Raw genomic sequence first — 15,647 nt, forward strand, 5'->3', positions numbered from 1 at the left:
AAGAAAATGTTCCCCCCCACACAAGCAAAACAAAGTTCTAACAATAAATAATACGGAAGTGAAAAGTAAGGACTTGTATTTCACAGTTTCAACTTGCCCATATAGTTTGAAAGTTTTTAAAGCTATAGTCAGTTCTGCCTTGCAGGTAAATGTACCGTATACTCCATTTACTACTTCTTTTGAGAATAAAATATGACCAACTGATCTATTTTGTATATGGAGTTTGGTGGCTCCTACTAGTTTTATTTAAAATATTTCACACATTTGCAAATAATTTGTGCTTAGAGATACATTAAGTTTCTGCAAAGTTAGTTTTAAAAATTGATTTTTTCATACATTTATAAAGCATCAAGATATAAACAAAGTAAGGTAAGTGCCTGAAGCAAACCTGCAAACATTAGTAATATCTGCTCCAGAATAGCCCTCCATTTGTTCTGCTATTTTTTTGACATCCACATCATCTGCCACTTCCAGTTCTCGCAGATTTATTCGCAGCAACTCTTCTCTGCCTGTTGCTGTAGTAAAAATTGAAAAAGCCAATTTTATTTGCTGTTTTAAACCCCTTTTAAAATGTCCTTGAAGTAGCAGTAACACTGCACTGATACCAAAAAGGGTCTCTATTTCAAGCCTAGAGACTAAAATTCTGAATTCTGATGTGGTGTTTCCCCTAGCTCCTTTTCATATGTGCTTTACTAATCAATGTCTTCAACTAACAATAATTTCAACATGCTAATTTATGATTTATTCCAGCAATATTAATAAAGAGGGGAAGATCACCTACGAAAATTGGCTATTAACACAATTTCAACAAAGAGTTGATTTGTAACTCTAAAAGAATATTTGCTGTTGATTTTTTCTTTATATACTTGTTTGCTATACTCATAATGCTACAAGATAAATTGAGTCAAGAATTTCAGAAATATATTGCTGTAGAAGTAATTAGATACCACCACATTCAAAAATATTTTACACCAAATATTTTAAATGATTGGAAAATCCAAGTGGTATTGCACAAAGAGGCTTTAATCTCTAGTAAAGATGCATTATAACTTAAAAAAAAAGCACCTGATGGCAGAGGAATATAAATCCGCTTTTCCAGCCGCCGCCTTAGAGCTTCATCAATATCCCATGGGAAATTAGTGGCTGCCAGAACCATAACCATCTTGGAAGGGTCATCATTTTCTGATGCACCTCCAACACCTACAATACAGCGAAATAAGTTTACTTCCCGTTTAGCAAGAAATTTATATTTTCTATGATTTGCTTCAATGATTTCTGCTGTGGAAAATTTGATAAATAATTGTGAGGAATGAGAAAGAGAATAAAATGATAAAGAAAATGTAAGAAAGTAATATTCCTTTTGCACTGACAATCTATAAACACAGATGGTCCATAATGCTCTGCATATAATAAAGCACATTTAGCTAGTAAGCTATTGCTGGATTGTGAAAAACATTTATGTCACTAATGTCTATTCAATTTTACATGTAATCTAGTAAGGGAAAAAAGGTAAACCTATGACAGACGAGTTAAGAACTTTGCATAAAAACTTCTTTATCTAAGAAAGGCCAATCTGGTGTGCACTATAGAATGAAAAGCACCAAAAAATACACAATGAACAAAACCTGTAAAGTGTTGAATTTTATCCAAGCGTATTAAAAGTATGGAGATTCAATGTGAATATATCAGTCATGCAGAACAAAGTTGAGGGACTCTGAAGAGCATCATTAAAGAAATTGTGTGTATAGTAGCTCATTAATTTCATTCATTCTTAAATGCAGTATCAACGCAGTACTTAATAAAAGCATTTATTTCATGAATTTATTTTGTGAGGCACCTTCTCAACACCCACTAGAGTTTTGATTATACACTCAGTGGCCACTCTGTTAGGGTCACTTGTACACCAGCTCTGTATTGCAAACATTGAATCATTCCATCATGTGGCAGCAACTCAATACAGAAAAGCATGCAGACATGGTCAAGAGATTCAACTGTCGTTCAGACCAAATATCAGAGTGAGCAAGAAATGAGATCTAAGTGACTCTCACCATGGAATATTTGTTGGTGCCAGGCGGGTTGGTTTGAGTATCTCAGAAACAGCTGATTTCCTGGGATTTTCACACACAATAGTCTCTAGAGTTTACAGAGAATGGTGTGAAATCAGCTTATTATTGAAAGAGGTCAGAAGAGAGGGTCCAGACTGATTGAATGTGACAGTAATTCAAATAACCACGCGTTACAACAGTGGTGTACAGAAGAGCAAGTATCTTTGAGTGCACAACACATCAAACCTTGAAATGGATGGGCCACAGCAGCACAAGACCCCAGAAGTACACTCAGTAGTCAGGATATACCTGAGAAAGTGGCCATTGAGTGTAAATACTGGCTGAAAACTGAACTGACTTGAAACACATATTGAGCATTCACGAGCAGGTTATCAAGTAAGTACCACTTGATATCATTGTCAGCAGTACTTTCCATTACTTCACTAATAGCTGAAAGTAGACTGATGATGAGATTAACCAGATTGCATTTTTCTGCTTCTTTTTTGAAAGGACACACTTTCTATTGTCTAAAATCCCGTACAGTAGATGGGAACAGCTTGTCAAGATGTGCAACTAATCAAAAACAAGTTTTCAGCATGAATATGCAGGTTTTCTTTGTTTATTTATTCACTTATTTAGTGATACAGTGTGGAGTATCCCAGCCCTTTGAGCCTCACCATCTCAGCAACTCCGACAAACCCTAATCATAGGACAATCTACAATGACCAATTCAGAAACACCCAACCCTTTTTAAGTGGGATAATGGTATCAGTAAAATAGTGCAATGCACAATGTCCTGCAGATATGCTGTTTATTTTTGACATCTCTTCCCAGTTCACAGCCTTTCAATGTACTAATCCCTTTACTGCCTGCACCTTTTATAAAATGCACTGACATTACTCCGACAGCAACCTGCAAGCTCTATCACTAAGAAATAGACTGCTGATGCATGGGATGTTCTACGAGTCTGTGGTGGCCAGTGCGATCATGTTTGCTGTTGTGTGCTGGGGCAGCAGGCTGAGGGTAGCAGACACCAACAGAATCAACAAACTCATTCGTAAGGCCAGTGATGTTGTGGGGATGGAACTGGACTCTCTAACAGTGGTGTCCGAAAAGAGGATGCTGTCCAAGTTGCATGCCATCTTGGTCAATGTCTCCCATCCACTACATAATGTATTGGGTGGGCACAGGAGTACGTTCAGCCAGAGACTCAGTCCAGCGAGATGCAACACAGAGTGTCATAGGAAGTCATTCCTGCCTGTGGCCATCAAACTTTACAACTCCCCCCTTGGAGGGTCAGACACCCTGAGCCAATGGGCTGGTCCTGGACTTATTTCCTGGCATAATTTACATATTACTATTTAAGGTTTTATTACTATTTAATTATTTATGGTGCAACTGTAATGAAAACCAATTTCCCCCAGGATCAATAAAGTATGACTATGACTATGAAAGCCATCACCTGCAGGTTCCCCTCTATCTCACAGATCACCCTGACTTGGAAATACATCACTATTCCTTCAATGTCAGTAGCTCTTAATCAGGGAGCTCCAAAAACACTTTAAGAGTATCACGACCAAAAGAATTTTAGTGGTATAAGAAGGTGGCTCATCATCACCTTCCCAAAGGCAATTAGGAATGCTATATTTACTGTCCTTGTCAGCAAAGCCTGCAGTGCAAAAATTAAATTAAAATTTGTGAAACCACTTGATTTGTGTCCATTACTGCAATCATACACTTACAAATAAACAAATAAAACCATTGAAGTCTTTACTCTCTGGAATATTTACTAAATACGTGAACTTGGGGAAAAATGGAAAACATCAGAAACTTGTTACATTTAGATACAGAGATTCTTCCAATTGAAGTTATAGTAATGAGAAGAAAATTCAAGAACTGCTTTTCTTTGCACAGATGTAATCTAAGTTTCTTTTCTATTTCCATAATCCTGAATATTACTGCTAAAAATGGTTAAATATTCCATGACAATTTGCTGCTGTGGCTAGGCAGCGGTTGATTCTGATGAATGGTAATCAGCCTGGAACTTGAACCCTGTTTCTCTTGCAAGATGTATAACCAGTTCAGTATTTCCAACATTTTCTGTTTTTATTTCAACAATTGGTTTGTAGTCACCTGAATACAACTGAACTAATGCTCAAAGTAAATTTATTATCAAAGTACATATACTATCCTGAGATTAATTTTCTTGCGGGCGTTTACAGTAGATACAAAGAAACACAATAAAATCAATGGAAAACAGCAAAGATGGACAAACCACCAATGTGCAAAAGACAAGAAACTGTGCAAATATTAAAAAAAGAAAATAACGATAATAATAAATAAATAAATAAATAAGCAACAAATATCAATAATACTAGATGCAGTGTCCTTAGAAGTGAGTTCATAGATTGTGGAATCAGTTCAGTGTTGTGGTGATTGAAGTTATCCCTCTAGTTCAAGAGCTTGATGATTGAGGGGTAATAACTGCTCCTGAACCTGGTAGTGTGGGACTTTAGGCTCCTGTACCTTCTTCCCGATGGCGGCAGTGAGAAGACAGCATGGCTTGGATGGTGGGGGTTCTTGATGATGGATGCTGCTTTCCTGTGACAGTGCTCAATGGTGGGGAGGGCTTTACTCGTGATGTACTGGTCTGTATCCACTACATTTTGTAGGTTCACAAACACAAGAAAATCTGCAGATGCTGGAAATGTAAAGCAACACACACAAAATGCTGGAGGATCACAGCAGGCCAGGCAGCATCTATGGAAAAGAGTAAACAGTCGACGATTCAGGATGAAACCCTCCTTCAGGTTCTGGAAAGGAAGGGGAAAAGTCAGAGTAAGAAGATAGGGGAGGGGAGGAAGAAGACAAGGTGGCAGGTGATAGCTGAAACTGGGAGAGGGGGAGGGGTGAAGTAAAGAGCTGGGAAGTTGATTGGTGAAAGAGATAAAGGGCTGGAGGGGGGAGAATCTGATAGGAAAGGATAGAAGACCATGGAAAAAAGGGAAGGGGGAGGAGCTGTTCTGGGACCTCTACTTTTCGTGATTTTTATTAACAACCTGGATGTGGGGGTAGAGGGGTGGGTTGGCCTCTTCCCCAGGGCACCACTACTCAATACAAGAGGACATGGCTTTAAGGTAAGGGGTGGGAAGTTCAAGGGGGATATTAGAGCAAGGTTTTTTTACTCAGAGAGTGGTTGGTGCGTGGAATGCACTGCCTGAGTCAGTGGTGGAGGCAGATACACTAGTGAAGTTTAAGAGACTACTAGACAGGTATATGGAGGAATTTAAGGTGGGGGGGGTTATATGGGAGGCAGGGTTTGAGGGTCGGCACAACATGGTGGGCCGAAAGGCCTGTAATGTGCTGTACTATTCTATGTTCTATGAGCACCAGAGGGAGGTGATGAGCAGTTAAGGAGATAAAGTGAGAGAGGGAAACAGGAATGTGGAATGAAGGAGAGGTGTATGGGGAGGGGCAATTATAGTAAGTTTGAGAACTTGACCTTCATGCCATCAGGTTGGAGGCTATCCAAGAAGGGTCTTGGCCCAAAGTGCTGACTGTTTACCCTTTTCCATAGATGCTTCCTGGCCTTTTGAGTTCCTCCAGCATTTTGTGCGTGTGACTTCTTCCAGGTTTTTCCTTTCAAAGGCATTGGTGTCCCCATACCAGGCTATGATGCAACCAGTCAGTATACTCTCTGTCACGCACCAACAGAGGTTGTTAAAGTTTTAGATGACATGCCGAATCTGTACAAACTTCTACCACAGTAGAGGCAATTCCGTGCCTTCTTTATAATGGCATTTAATTGCTGGACCCTGGACAGATCCTCTGAAATGATAACATTGAAGAATATAAAGTTGATGACCCTTTCCAACTCTGATCCCCTGATGAGGACTGGCTCATGGACCTCTGGTTTCTTCCGCTTGTAGTCAATCAGCTCTTTGGTTTTGCTGACACTGAGTGACTGGTTGTTGTTGTGGCACCATTCAGCCAGATTTTTAAACTCTCATCTATATGCTGATATGGCCCACAACTGTGGTGTTGTCAGCAAACTTAAATATGGCATTGCAGCTGTACTTACAAAGTGAGTAGAGCAGGAGGCCAAGCACATAGCTTTGTGTGCTCCTGTGCTGAGGCTGACTGTGGAACAGATGTTGCTGCCGATCCAGACTGGGGTTTGCAAGTGATGAAATTGAGGATCCAATAGCAAAACGAGGTATTGAGTGTAAATCTTGGTACTTATTGATTAGACTTGAGGGGATGATGGTGTTGAATGCAGAGTTGTAGTTAATGAGATTATCCTGATGTATGCATCTTCACTGTCCAGATGTTCCAGGGTTGAGTGAATAGCCATGAAGTGGCATCTGCTGTTGACCTGTTGTGACGGTAGGCATATTGGAGTGGATTCAAGTTGCTTCTCAGGCAGGAGCTGATGTGCCTTGTCACCAGACTCTCAAAGCACTTCATCTCAGTGGATTTAAGTGCTACTGGATGATAGTCATATTTTCTTGAGCACCGGTATAATTGAAGTTTGCTTGAAGCAGGTGGGTACTTTAAACTGCCAAACTGAGAGGTTAAAGATATCAATGAACACTCCAACCAGTTAAATAACAGATTTCCAGTTGTCTGTCAGGTACCCCATCTGGCCAGGCGCTTTCCGTGGGTTCACCCTCCTGAAGGGTGCTCTCACATCGGCCTGATACTGAAGTCACAAGGTAGCCGGGGCTGTGGGTGTTCAAAAAGATGCCTCCACGATTAGTAGGTTAAAGAAAAACAAACAGAAACTCAATCAGTATTTCCATATCATACTGCTAATGTGAGGCCTTTGTTGGGAAATGTGATATGGTGTTAACAATAAGATGTTAAAGTCCATTATGAAATTCTGCATAATTCAGTAGCTAGTTAACCTTGACTTGTGTAAAGAATGATTATCGGGGCAAGGTCCCATGATTTTCAGAGGAAAGAAAAATAAATCTTACCATCCATCTGAACGAGGAGCTCTGCTTTCACTCTTCTGCTAGCTTCATGCTCCTCAGCAGTTCCTCGACGACTGCAAATGGAGTCAATTTCATCAATAAAAATGGTTGTTGGGGCATAAAATCTGGCCTCAAAAACAAAAAAAAACAGGAACTGTCAGGTGATGTCTCAGCATCATTTCCAGCAATTTTATGACAACCTTTCTGATATCTTCATCAGCAATTGAGTACCCTTAGTTATTTTGAAAGACAACAGAATTTTCAAGAATAATAAAAGCCAGAAAAATAATGTCAAACCTACCCATCATCTTCATGTCCCTGATCTCTCTAGCAACTATGCTCACGCAATAACCTTCATAACACTGGGCTCAATACCTCCTTGTGCAGTTGGATCCTTGATTGCCTCACTTGCAGACCCCAGTCAGTTCAGACTGGCAACAATACAATGAAGGGTTCCAAATTACTAAAATCTTCTGTGCAGAGAAGAGTTTCTTAACCACTTGTAAACTTTCAGATAATGCTCCCAATTCCAAAATTCCTCAACAGAAATTGTTTCTCTCTCAATTCCCCTTAAAATCTTAAGAACTATCATCCAATCACCTCACACTAAATGCCAAGGACTACAAGTTTAGCTTGAATAATTTCTTCAGTAGTTGCTTCTTGGAGTTTGACCACTTTCCTAAATCTACACTGAACCAACAGAAGCCCAATACATTCTTCGAAGTTGTGGCATCAGAACCGCTCACAATATTCCAGATGCAGCCTAAAGGGTCTTTGTGCAGGTACAGCATGAATTCCTTCATAATCACCAGTTCATGCCAGTATGCTAATTTGTATCTCATTTTGACACTTGCCAGTGTTGATAGTTCTACTTACCTCAGCTTCAGCTCAACACCAAAGTTCCCGTTGTCTTTACCTCCCACCCCACCAGTCTTCACACTCAATGGATTATCTTCCATAAAATCATTCAAGTTACTCAAGATTTCCTAATCAGAACACCAAGTTGAACCATGTAGACTTTTGATCCCGTTTACAAATCCCACTAATAATTCAATTCTTTAAACTCGCATATTATGCTTCTGCGCTCTCCACCCCTCTCGCATTCCAAGGCAACTTGTTTAAGGCCTGGCTGTCTTTCAGACTGCCTTCATCTCCATCTTCATGAACAACAAGTGCACTGTATCTACCAGAGGTGTTTAGTTTCTCTGGAACCCAGCTCAACGTTATTTAATTCTCCTTACTCTGTACAATATTGGTCACTTTCAGTTCAATGATTTAATTTCTAACATAAACTGTCAGGGCAGTTAACTGACAACTTTCAACTAACTTATTTATTGAGATACAGTGTGGAGCAGGCCCTTCTAGCCATGTCACTCAGCACCTCCCCAATTTAATCTGAACCTAATCACGGGGCAATTTACGCCGGCCAAGTAACCTACAAACTGGGATATCTTTGGACTGTGGAGGAAACCAAATCACCCAGAAGAAACCCACGAGGACACAGGGAGAATGTACAAACTCTTACAACAGTATTAAACTTCTAAGACTGTACTCTAATTATTACATTTCTTCTGAGGAGTCACTCTTCCACTTCTTGCTAGAGAATCCCACTCTCACTAAACTCTTACCTCCACACTTTTTATAATGCACTTCATTTATGACAACTGAGTGTAAGCATATTGTACAACAGATTATAGCCAAAACTGTATTTTATCAGCTGGTCACTGAGGAATGGCAGGGCAAGGAGGAGAGATTATTTTAACCTCTCATTAGCTTATGAGCTACTTATTTCAAGATATTTCAGGCAACCACATATTATCGCTCTATACCTACCATTTCAAACAGAAGGCGGACTAGTTTCTCAGACTCTCCCCTGTACTTGGAAGTAAGCGTTGAAGAAGAAATATTGAAAAATGTTGTTCCGCATTCAGTTGCAACAGCTTTAGCCAACATTGTTTTTCCAGTTCCTGGCGGACCAACCATCAGAACTCCCTGTGAATCATAAGTATATTCTCAAACTCAATATGTTTATAGTAGTGCCAATGATTGCTTATATTAAATCACATTCCATTTTTTTTCCAACTGTTGTGCAATACAAAAACATAAAAAAGCTTTGCTGAAAGTCAACTTTATATTTGTATCTTGTTGCAAAATTAATCATGGACAATGGTCCTTATTACAAAAGAGATCAGCTTCAGTAATGAAGCTGCAAATTCAGAAGCTTTAACAGCAAAACAGTTAAACAAATTAAGCTGATATGATCCCGAAAGGTAAATGTGGCATGGTAAGTTTATAACTTAATTTGCCTATAAAGTACTTTTGATTCCTGCTGAAGCTGCCAACAATTAAAACCACCACTGGGGAAGTAGATGGGTAGGAATACCAGATGAAATTAGGAAAAAAAACGTAACAGAGTAAAGATTAAGCATGAAAAAACTTTTCAAGCACAGATTTTAAAAAATCTCTTTCTGCTGTTCTTAAACATTTCTCATACAACACAGAGGTACACCTTACATTCCATAAGGTCTATGCTGACCCACTGCATTTCTGATCATTGGAAATGTTTCTAATAAATTAAATGGACCTTGAAAGTGACCTGTCAAAAGATCATTAGGGTGTTCTGGGGTAAGGTCTGAGGAACCATTTGCTAGTTGTGGTTTATGGTCCATTTGGCTTTAGTGATGGCTGGAGATTGATGTGGCCCATGGGACAACACATGTGTGACCATGAGAGAAGCACTGGTGGGAGTGGAAGGGGTTGACAGCAAGTGCAGGTACAAGAGTGGTCTGGATCAAGTACGACTTGGTTCATAAATCATTGCAAATTTATTATTAAGAACACTATCAGTTTTCTTAAAATTTGTTATAAACCACACTCAGTGGTCACCTTATTAGGTACAGCTGCTCGATAATGCAAATATCTAATCAGCCGATCATGTGGCAGCAACTCAATGCAGATATGGTCAAGAGGTTCAATTGTTGTTGAGACCAGACATCACAATGGAGAAGAAATGTGATCTAAATGACTTTGACCATGGAATGATTGTTGGTGCCAGAGGGGGTGGTTTGAGTATCTCAAAGATTGCTGCTCTCCTGGGATTTTAATAAACAACAATCTCTAGAGTTTACAGAGAATGATGTGGTAAACAAAAAATATCCAGTGAATGGCAGTTCTGTGGCATAAATGCCTTGTTAATTAGAGAGGACAGAGGCGAATGGCCAGATTGATTCAAGCTGACAAGAAGGAGAAAGCAAATCAAATAACCATGTTATAACAAGTAGTGTGCAGAAGAGCATCTCTGAATACACAAGACATTGAACCCTGAAGTGGATTGGCTACAGCAGCAGAAGAACATGAACATACACTCTGTGGCCACTTTATTAGGTTATAGGAAGTACCTCTTGTACTGAATAAAGTGTCCACTAAGTGCATGGCAATTCTGTGAAATTCATTTGTAATGCTACATAATGTGTTTATTAATTTTGTATAGATAGCTTTTATGAGGATTAATTTAACAATCTATTTGAGAAAAAGAGATAATAGAGGATTAAGTGCATAGATTAAAAGTTAAAATAAACCTAACTTTAAGACTGTCTTAATGAAATTTCAACTTTATTACCTTTATAGGTTACAAAATATTTGCCTGTTAAGAAACTAAAGTGGAGATGATACATGGTGATAACTCCAAAGAACCCACTGAATGACCCTTGTGGTATTTTATCACTCCATAGTATACATGAAGAATACGCATTGAGCCAGAGACTTTTTCCATGGCAGAAATGGCTAATATGAGAAGCATGATTTTAAGGTGGAGGAAAGTATTAAGAGGGATGTCAGAAGTAGTTTTTTTCTCCCCCAGAGTGATAAGTGCATGGAACATGTTGCCATGAATGATGATAAAGGCAGATACATTAGGGACATTTAAGAGACACTTAGATAAGCACATGGATGAAAGGGAAATGGAGGACAATGTGGAAGTAAAGGGTCAGATTGATCTTAAAGTTGGCACATCGTGGGCCGAAGGCCCTACAACGTTCTATGCTCTGTGTAATAATACACCTAGAAGATTTTACAAACCCCATTTCCAGAAAAGTTGGGATATTTTCTAAAATGCAATAAAAACAAAAATCTGTGATATGTTAATTCACATGAACCTTTATTTAACTGACAAAAGTACAAAGAAAAGATTTTCAATAGTTTTACTGACCAACTTAATTGTATTTTGTAAACATACACAAATTTAGAATTTGATGGCTGCAACACACTCAACAAAAGTTGGGCCAGAGGCATGTTTACCATTGTGTTACATCATCTTTCCTTTTAATAACACTTTTTAATCGTTTTGGAACTGAGGATACTAATTGTAGTAGATTTGCAATTGGAAATTTTGTCCATTCTTGCTCGATATAAGACTTCAGCTGCTCAACAGTCCGTGGTCTCCGTTGTCTGATTCTCCTCTTCATGATGCGCCATACATTTTCAATAGGAGATAGATATGGACTGGCAGCAAGCCAGTCAAGCACACGCACTCTGTGTCTACAAAGCCACACTGTTGTAGCCCGTGCAGAATGTGGGCTGGCATCGTCCTGCTGAAATAAGCATGGACATCCCGGGAAGAGACGTCGCCTTGATGGCAACATATGTCTCTCTAAAATCCTAATATACGCCTCAGAGTCAATGGTACCTTCACATACATGCAACTCACCCATGCCGTGGGCACTGATGCACCCCCATACCATCACAGCTACTGGCTTTTGCACCTTTTGCTGATAACAATCTGGATGGTCGTTTTCAACTTTGGCATAGAGAACTCGACGTCCATTTTTTCCGAAAACTAGCTGAAATATGGACTCATCTGACCACAGCACACAGTTCCACAGTATTTTGGTCCATCTGAGATGAGCTCGGGCCCAGAGAACTCACCAGTGTTTCTGCATAGAGTTGATATATGGCTTCCTCCTTGTGTAATACAGTTTCAAGTTGCATTTCTGGATGCAGCGACAGACTGTGTTGAGTGACAATGGTTTTCCGAAGTACTCCCGAGCCCAGGTGGCTATAATTGTCACAGTAGCATGACGGTTTCTTAGGCAGTGCCGCCTGAGGGCTTGAAGATCAAGCACATTCAATAGTGGTTTCCGACCTTGCTCTTTACGCACCGAGATGTCTCTGAATTCTCTGAATCTTTTCACAATATTATGTACAGTAGATGTTGAAAGACCTAAATTATCTGTAATCTTGCATTGAGAAATGTTCTTTTTGAACTGATACTTGAATATTCTGTGCACTTTTCAATCTTATTTTAACTCTGTCCCAACTTTTGTTGAGTGTGTTGCAGCCATCAAATTCTAAATTTGTGTATGTTTACAAAATATAATTAAGTTGGTCAGTAAAACTATTGAAAATCTTTTCTTTGTACTTTTATCAGTTAAATAAAGGTTCACATGAATTAACATATCACAGATTTTTGTTTTTATTGCATTTTAGAAAATATCCCAACTTTTCTGGAAATGGATTTGTACTTTATAGTCATACTCTATTGATCCCGGGGGAAATTGGTTTTCGTTACAGTTGCACCATAAATAATAAATAGTAATAAAACCATAAATAGTTAAATAGTAATATGTAAATTATGCCAGGAAATAAGTCCAGGACCAGCCCATTGGCTCAGGATATCTGACCCTCCAAGGAAGGAGTTGTAAAGTTTGATGGCCACAGGCAGGAATGACTTCCTATGACGCTCTGTGTCGCATCTCCGTGGAATGAGTCTCTGGCTGAATGTATTCCTGTGCCCAACCAGTACATTATGTAGTGGATGGGAGACATTGTCCGAGATGGCATGAAACTTGGACAGCATCCTCTTTTCAGACACCACTGCCAGAGAGTCCAGTTCCATCCCCAAGTCTTTCATAGTCTTTTATCAAGATATTTTTAATATTATCTTACTTTCCACGGTCGTCTGATTCCTTTAAAGAAATCTGGCATCCACATAGGTAGAACTACTGCTTCTTCCAGCAATTTTTTTGCTACTGCCAGATCTGCTATATCATCCCTGAAAAATAACTTGAGCTGTGTTACTTGTTGACATAATTTACATTCATGCCATTCTTACTTTTAGGACTAAAAAACAAAATAGTTACAAAATATCAAATGAAAAGATCTAACAGATCTCTCAGAGAATGTCTTAGTTCACTATTTCAAATCAGAATCAGTGAAAAAAACTATTAGATTTCAATAGATATAGACATCAATAATTTTACTCACCATCGAACATTTGGGTTTTGAGATATTATATCTCTCTCTAAAGCTTCCACTAAATCCCGGTCACTTCCAGAGCCATCAAATTTTTTGGGTTCACTTTCAGAGACATCAGTCTGTTTTACCTATTAAGATACAGATTAAAATATGACTTTCTTATAAATTCATAACTTCTTAAGTCGCTAAAATAAACATCTAATTGAATAGTATCTAAAGTGATACAAAAGTCACATATGTAGAAGCACAGAATTTTAATTTTCAGTAAATAAAGACATGTATACACCCACCAGTAGGAGGCAAAAGATGAATCACAGCTTAACTCACTTGATGGCACTCACTGCTAGATCAGAATTTTTGGACTCAAACCCTAACTCGTTTAGGAGGAGGGAAATAATTCTATGAGTTCCTAAGCAGAACAAGAGTTTTTCTCCACCTAATCATTTCTGAAAAATTTGCTTGCCTGGTCTTTACTCAGGTAATCCGCATAGCATTTCAGAGATATTCAAAACTGTATCAGAATTTACAACATCACATCAAACATTGTGCAAGTAAAAAATGTGTAGTGGGATACATGGTTTTTGAAAAATAAAGCACATGTAGTGAAATTGTTTTGCTTTCAAGTCATGGTAATATTTGTTTTCCCAGAAGTCATTATTACCCACTGTGAAACAGACTGCATAACCAAACTCTCCACTAAAAACAGTGGGAAGGCAAAAGAAATATTGACACCAGTTACACAATTATTATTGAAACAACAGATATTCTCATGAGAGAAAATATTAAATACTGTTTAGATATTATAATTCAATTATTTAATTCTGATATTGGACTACTTTTTCAGTTTCCTGTTATGAAAACTTACTTTGTCATCCTTCCCCTTCTTTTCCTTTCCTTTGCTTGTTTTCACTTTCTCACTGTTTCCTACTCGGTATACCGAACGGGTAGAACCTTTAACTGGAGCACCTAGGCGGTCTTTCTGAGGAGCTCTATGGTCATTACATGGAGTGGACTGTCTTTTCCTTGGGTGAGGTGATGGTCTGTGTTCAGTGGAATACAAGTCAATTTGGTTAGTTAAGTCAGCCAATGTACTTACACTTCACTTCAGTCATAAAAGTTGCCAGTTAGTTCTTTGTCCCATTTGCCTTTATTTCAAATGAGGTTTCTAATTACCTTAACCTCAAACTTTTATTTCAAACCTTACATCCTCCTGTAAGATGAGAGATTGCAGGGTACCTAACAGTCTGCCTGATGACTAGGTCTGCGGGAAGTGCGTCCAATTTCAGCTCCTAACTGACAAGGCCAAGGAAATGAAGCTGGAGCTGGATGTACTCAGGGCTATGTGGGAGGCTGAAAACCTCATAGCTGAAACTTACTGAGGTGGTCACACCCAGAGTGCAGGCTTCAGACAGCAGTAGGGAGTAAGCAGTCAGTGCAGGGTTCCACCGTGGCCATTCCCCTCAGCAACAAGTATACCCCTTTGGAAACTGCTGGAGGGATGACCTACTAGGGCACAGCAGCAGCAGCCAGGTCATTAGGGCTTGGCCAATTCTCAGGCTCAGGCAGAGCGATAGTGATAGGTGTCTTGATAGTTCGGGGGAAAGACAGGAGATTCTGTGGTTGCAAAAAAGATGCATTGCCCCCCAGTTGATGAGGCTCAGGACGCCTCAGAATGGTTGCAGAAGATTCTCGAGAGGGAGGGTAAGCAGCCAGAGATTGTGGTGGACTAATGACATAGGTAGAAAGGGGAAAGGGGCCTTGCACAGTGAGTGTAGGGAGTTAGGAAAGAGGCTGAAGAGTAGGAACCTCTCTGGTTTACTCCCAGTGCCATGTGCTAATCAGGGCAGGAACAGGGCGATAATACAGATGAATGACTAAGAAACTAGTGCTGTGAGCAGGGTTTCAGGTTCTTGGATAAATGAAACTTTTTCTGGGGCAGTGGTGACCTGTACAAAAGGGTCGGGTTGCACCTAAACTGGAGAGGAACCAATATTCAGGAGGTTTGCTCGTGCTACTTGAGCAGGGGGTCAGAACAATTTGCTAGAGCACCATGTCAGAAAGTGGAGGGATGGGCAGGAAGGGTCAGTAGAAACAAACAGGAGGGAAGTAATAGATACAATGGGATTAATAGTTTGATGTATATTTTAATGCTTGGAGTATTATGGGTAAAGGCAATAAATTTAGAGCACAGACCAGTACATGGAACTATGATGTTGTGGCCAGTACAGAGACTTGGTTGAGAGGGGGACAGGATAGGGTGCTTAATGTCCCAGGGGTTCACTGTTTTAGAAAAGATAGAGAGGGAGGTAAAAGATGGGGGAGGGTGGAATTTGCACTTCTAATCAGAAACAATATTGCAGCTGCACTCACAGAG

The 15,647-nt window shown here is 39.4% G+C and overlaps 1 protein-coding gene across 1 annotated transcript in view; it reads right to left on the reverse strand.

The window, feature by feature from the left end:
- Nucleotides 1-15,647, reverse strand: part of LOC134342031 (katanin p60 ATPase-containing subunit A1-like) — a 37,058-nt gene that overhangs the window by 5,525 nt on the left and 15,886 nt on the right. The window contains exons 4-10 of the mRNA XM_063039970.1: nt 14,139-14,313; nt 13,283-13,401; nt 12,965-13,070; nt 8,855-9,013; nt 7,025-7,151; nt 1,066-1,200; nt 389-515 (exon numbers count right to left, since the gene is read on the reverse strand). Of these exons, the coding sequence (XP_062896040.1) occupies nt 389-515; nt 1,066-1,200; nt 7,025-7,151; nt 8,855-9,013; nt 12,965-13,070; nt 13,283-13,401; nt 14,139-14,313 (948 nt within the window). The remainder of the gene's footprint in view (nt 1-388; nt 516-1,065; nt 1,201-7,024; nt 7,152-8,854; nt 9,014-12,964; nt 13,071-13,282; nt 13,402-14,138; nt 14,314-15,647) is intronic.

Source organism: Mobula hypostoma, chromosome 2, assembly GCF_963921235.1.
Source record: "Mobula hypostoma chromosome 2, sMobHyp1.1, whole genome shotgun sequence".
In the NCBI taxonomy this organism is placed as follows: domain Eukaryota; kingdom Metazoa; phylum Chordata; class Chondrichthyes; order Myliobatiformes; family Myliobatidae; genus Mobula; species Mobula hypostoma.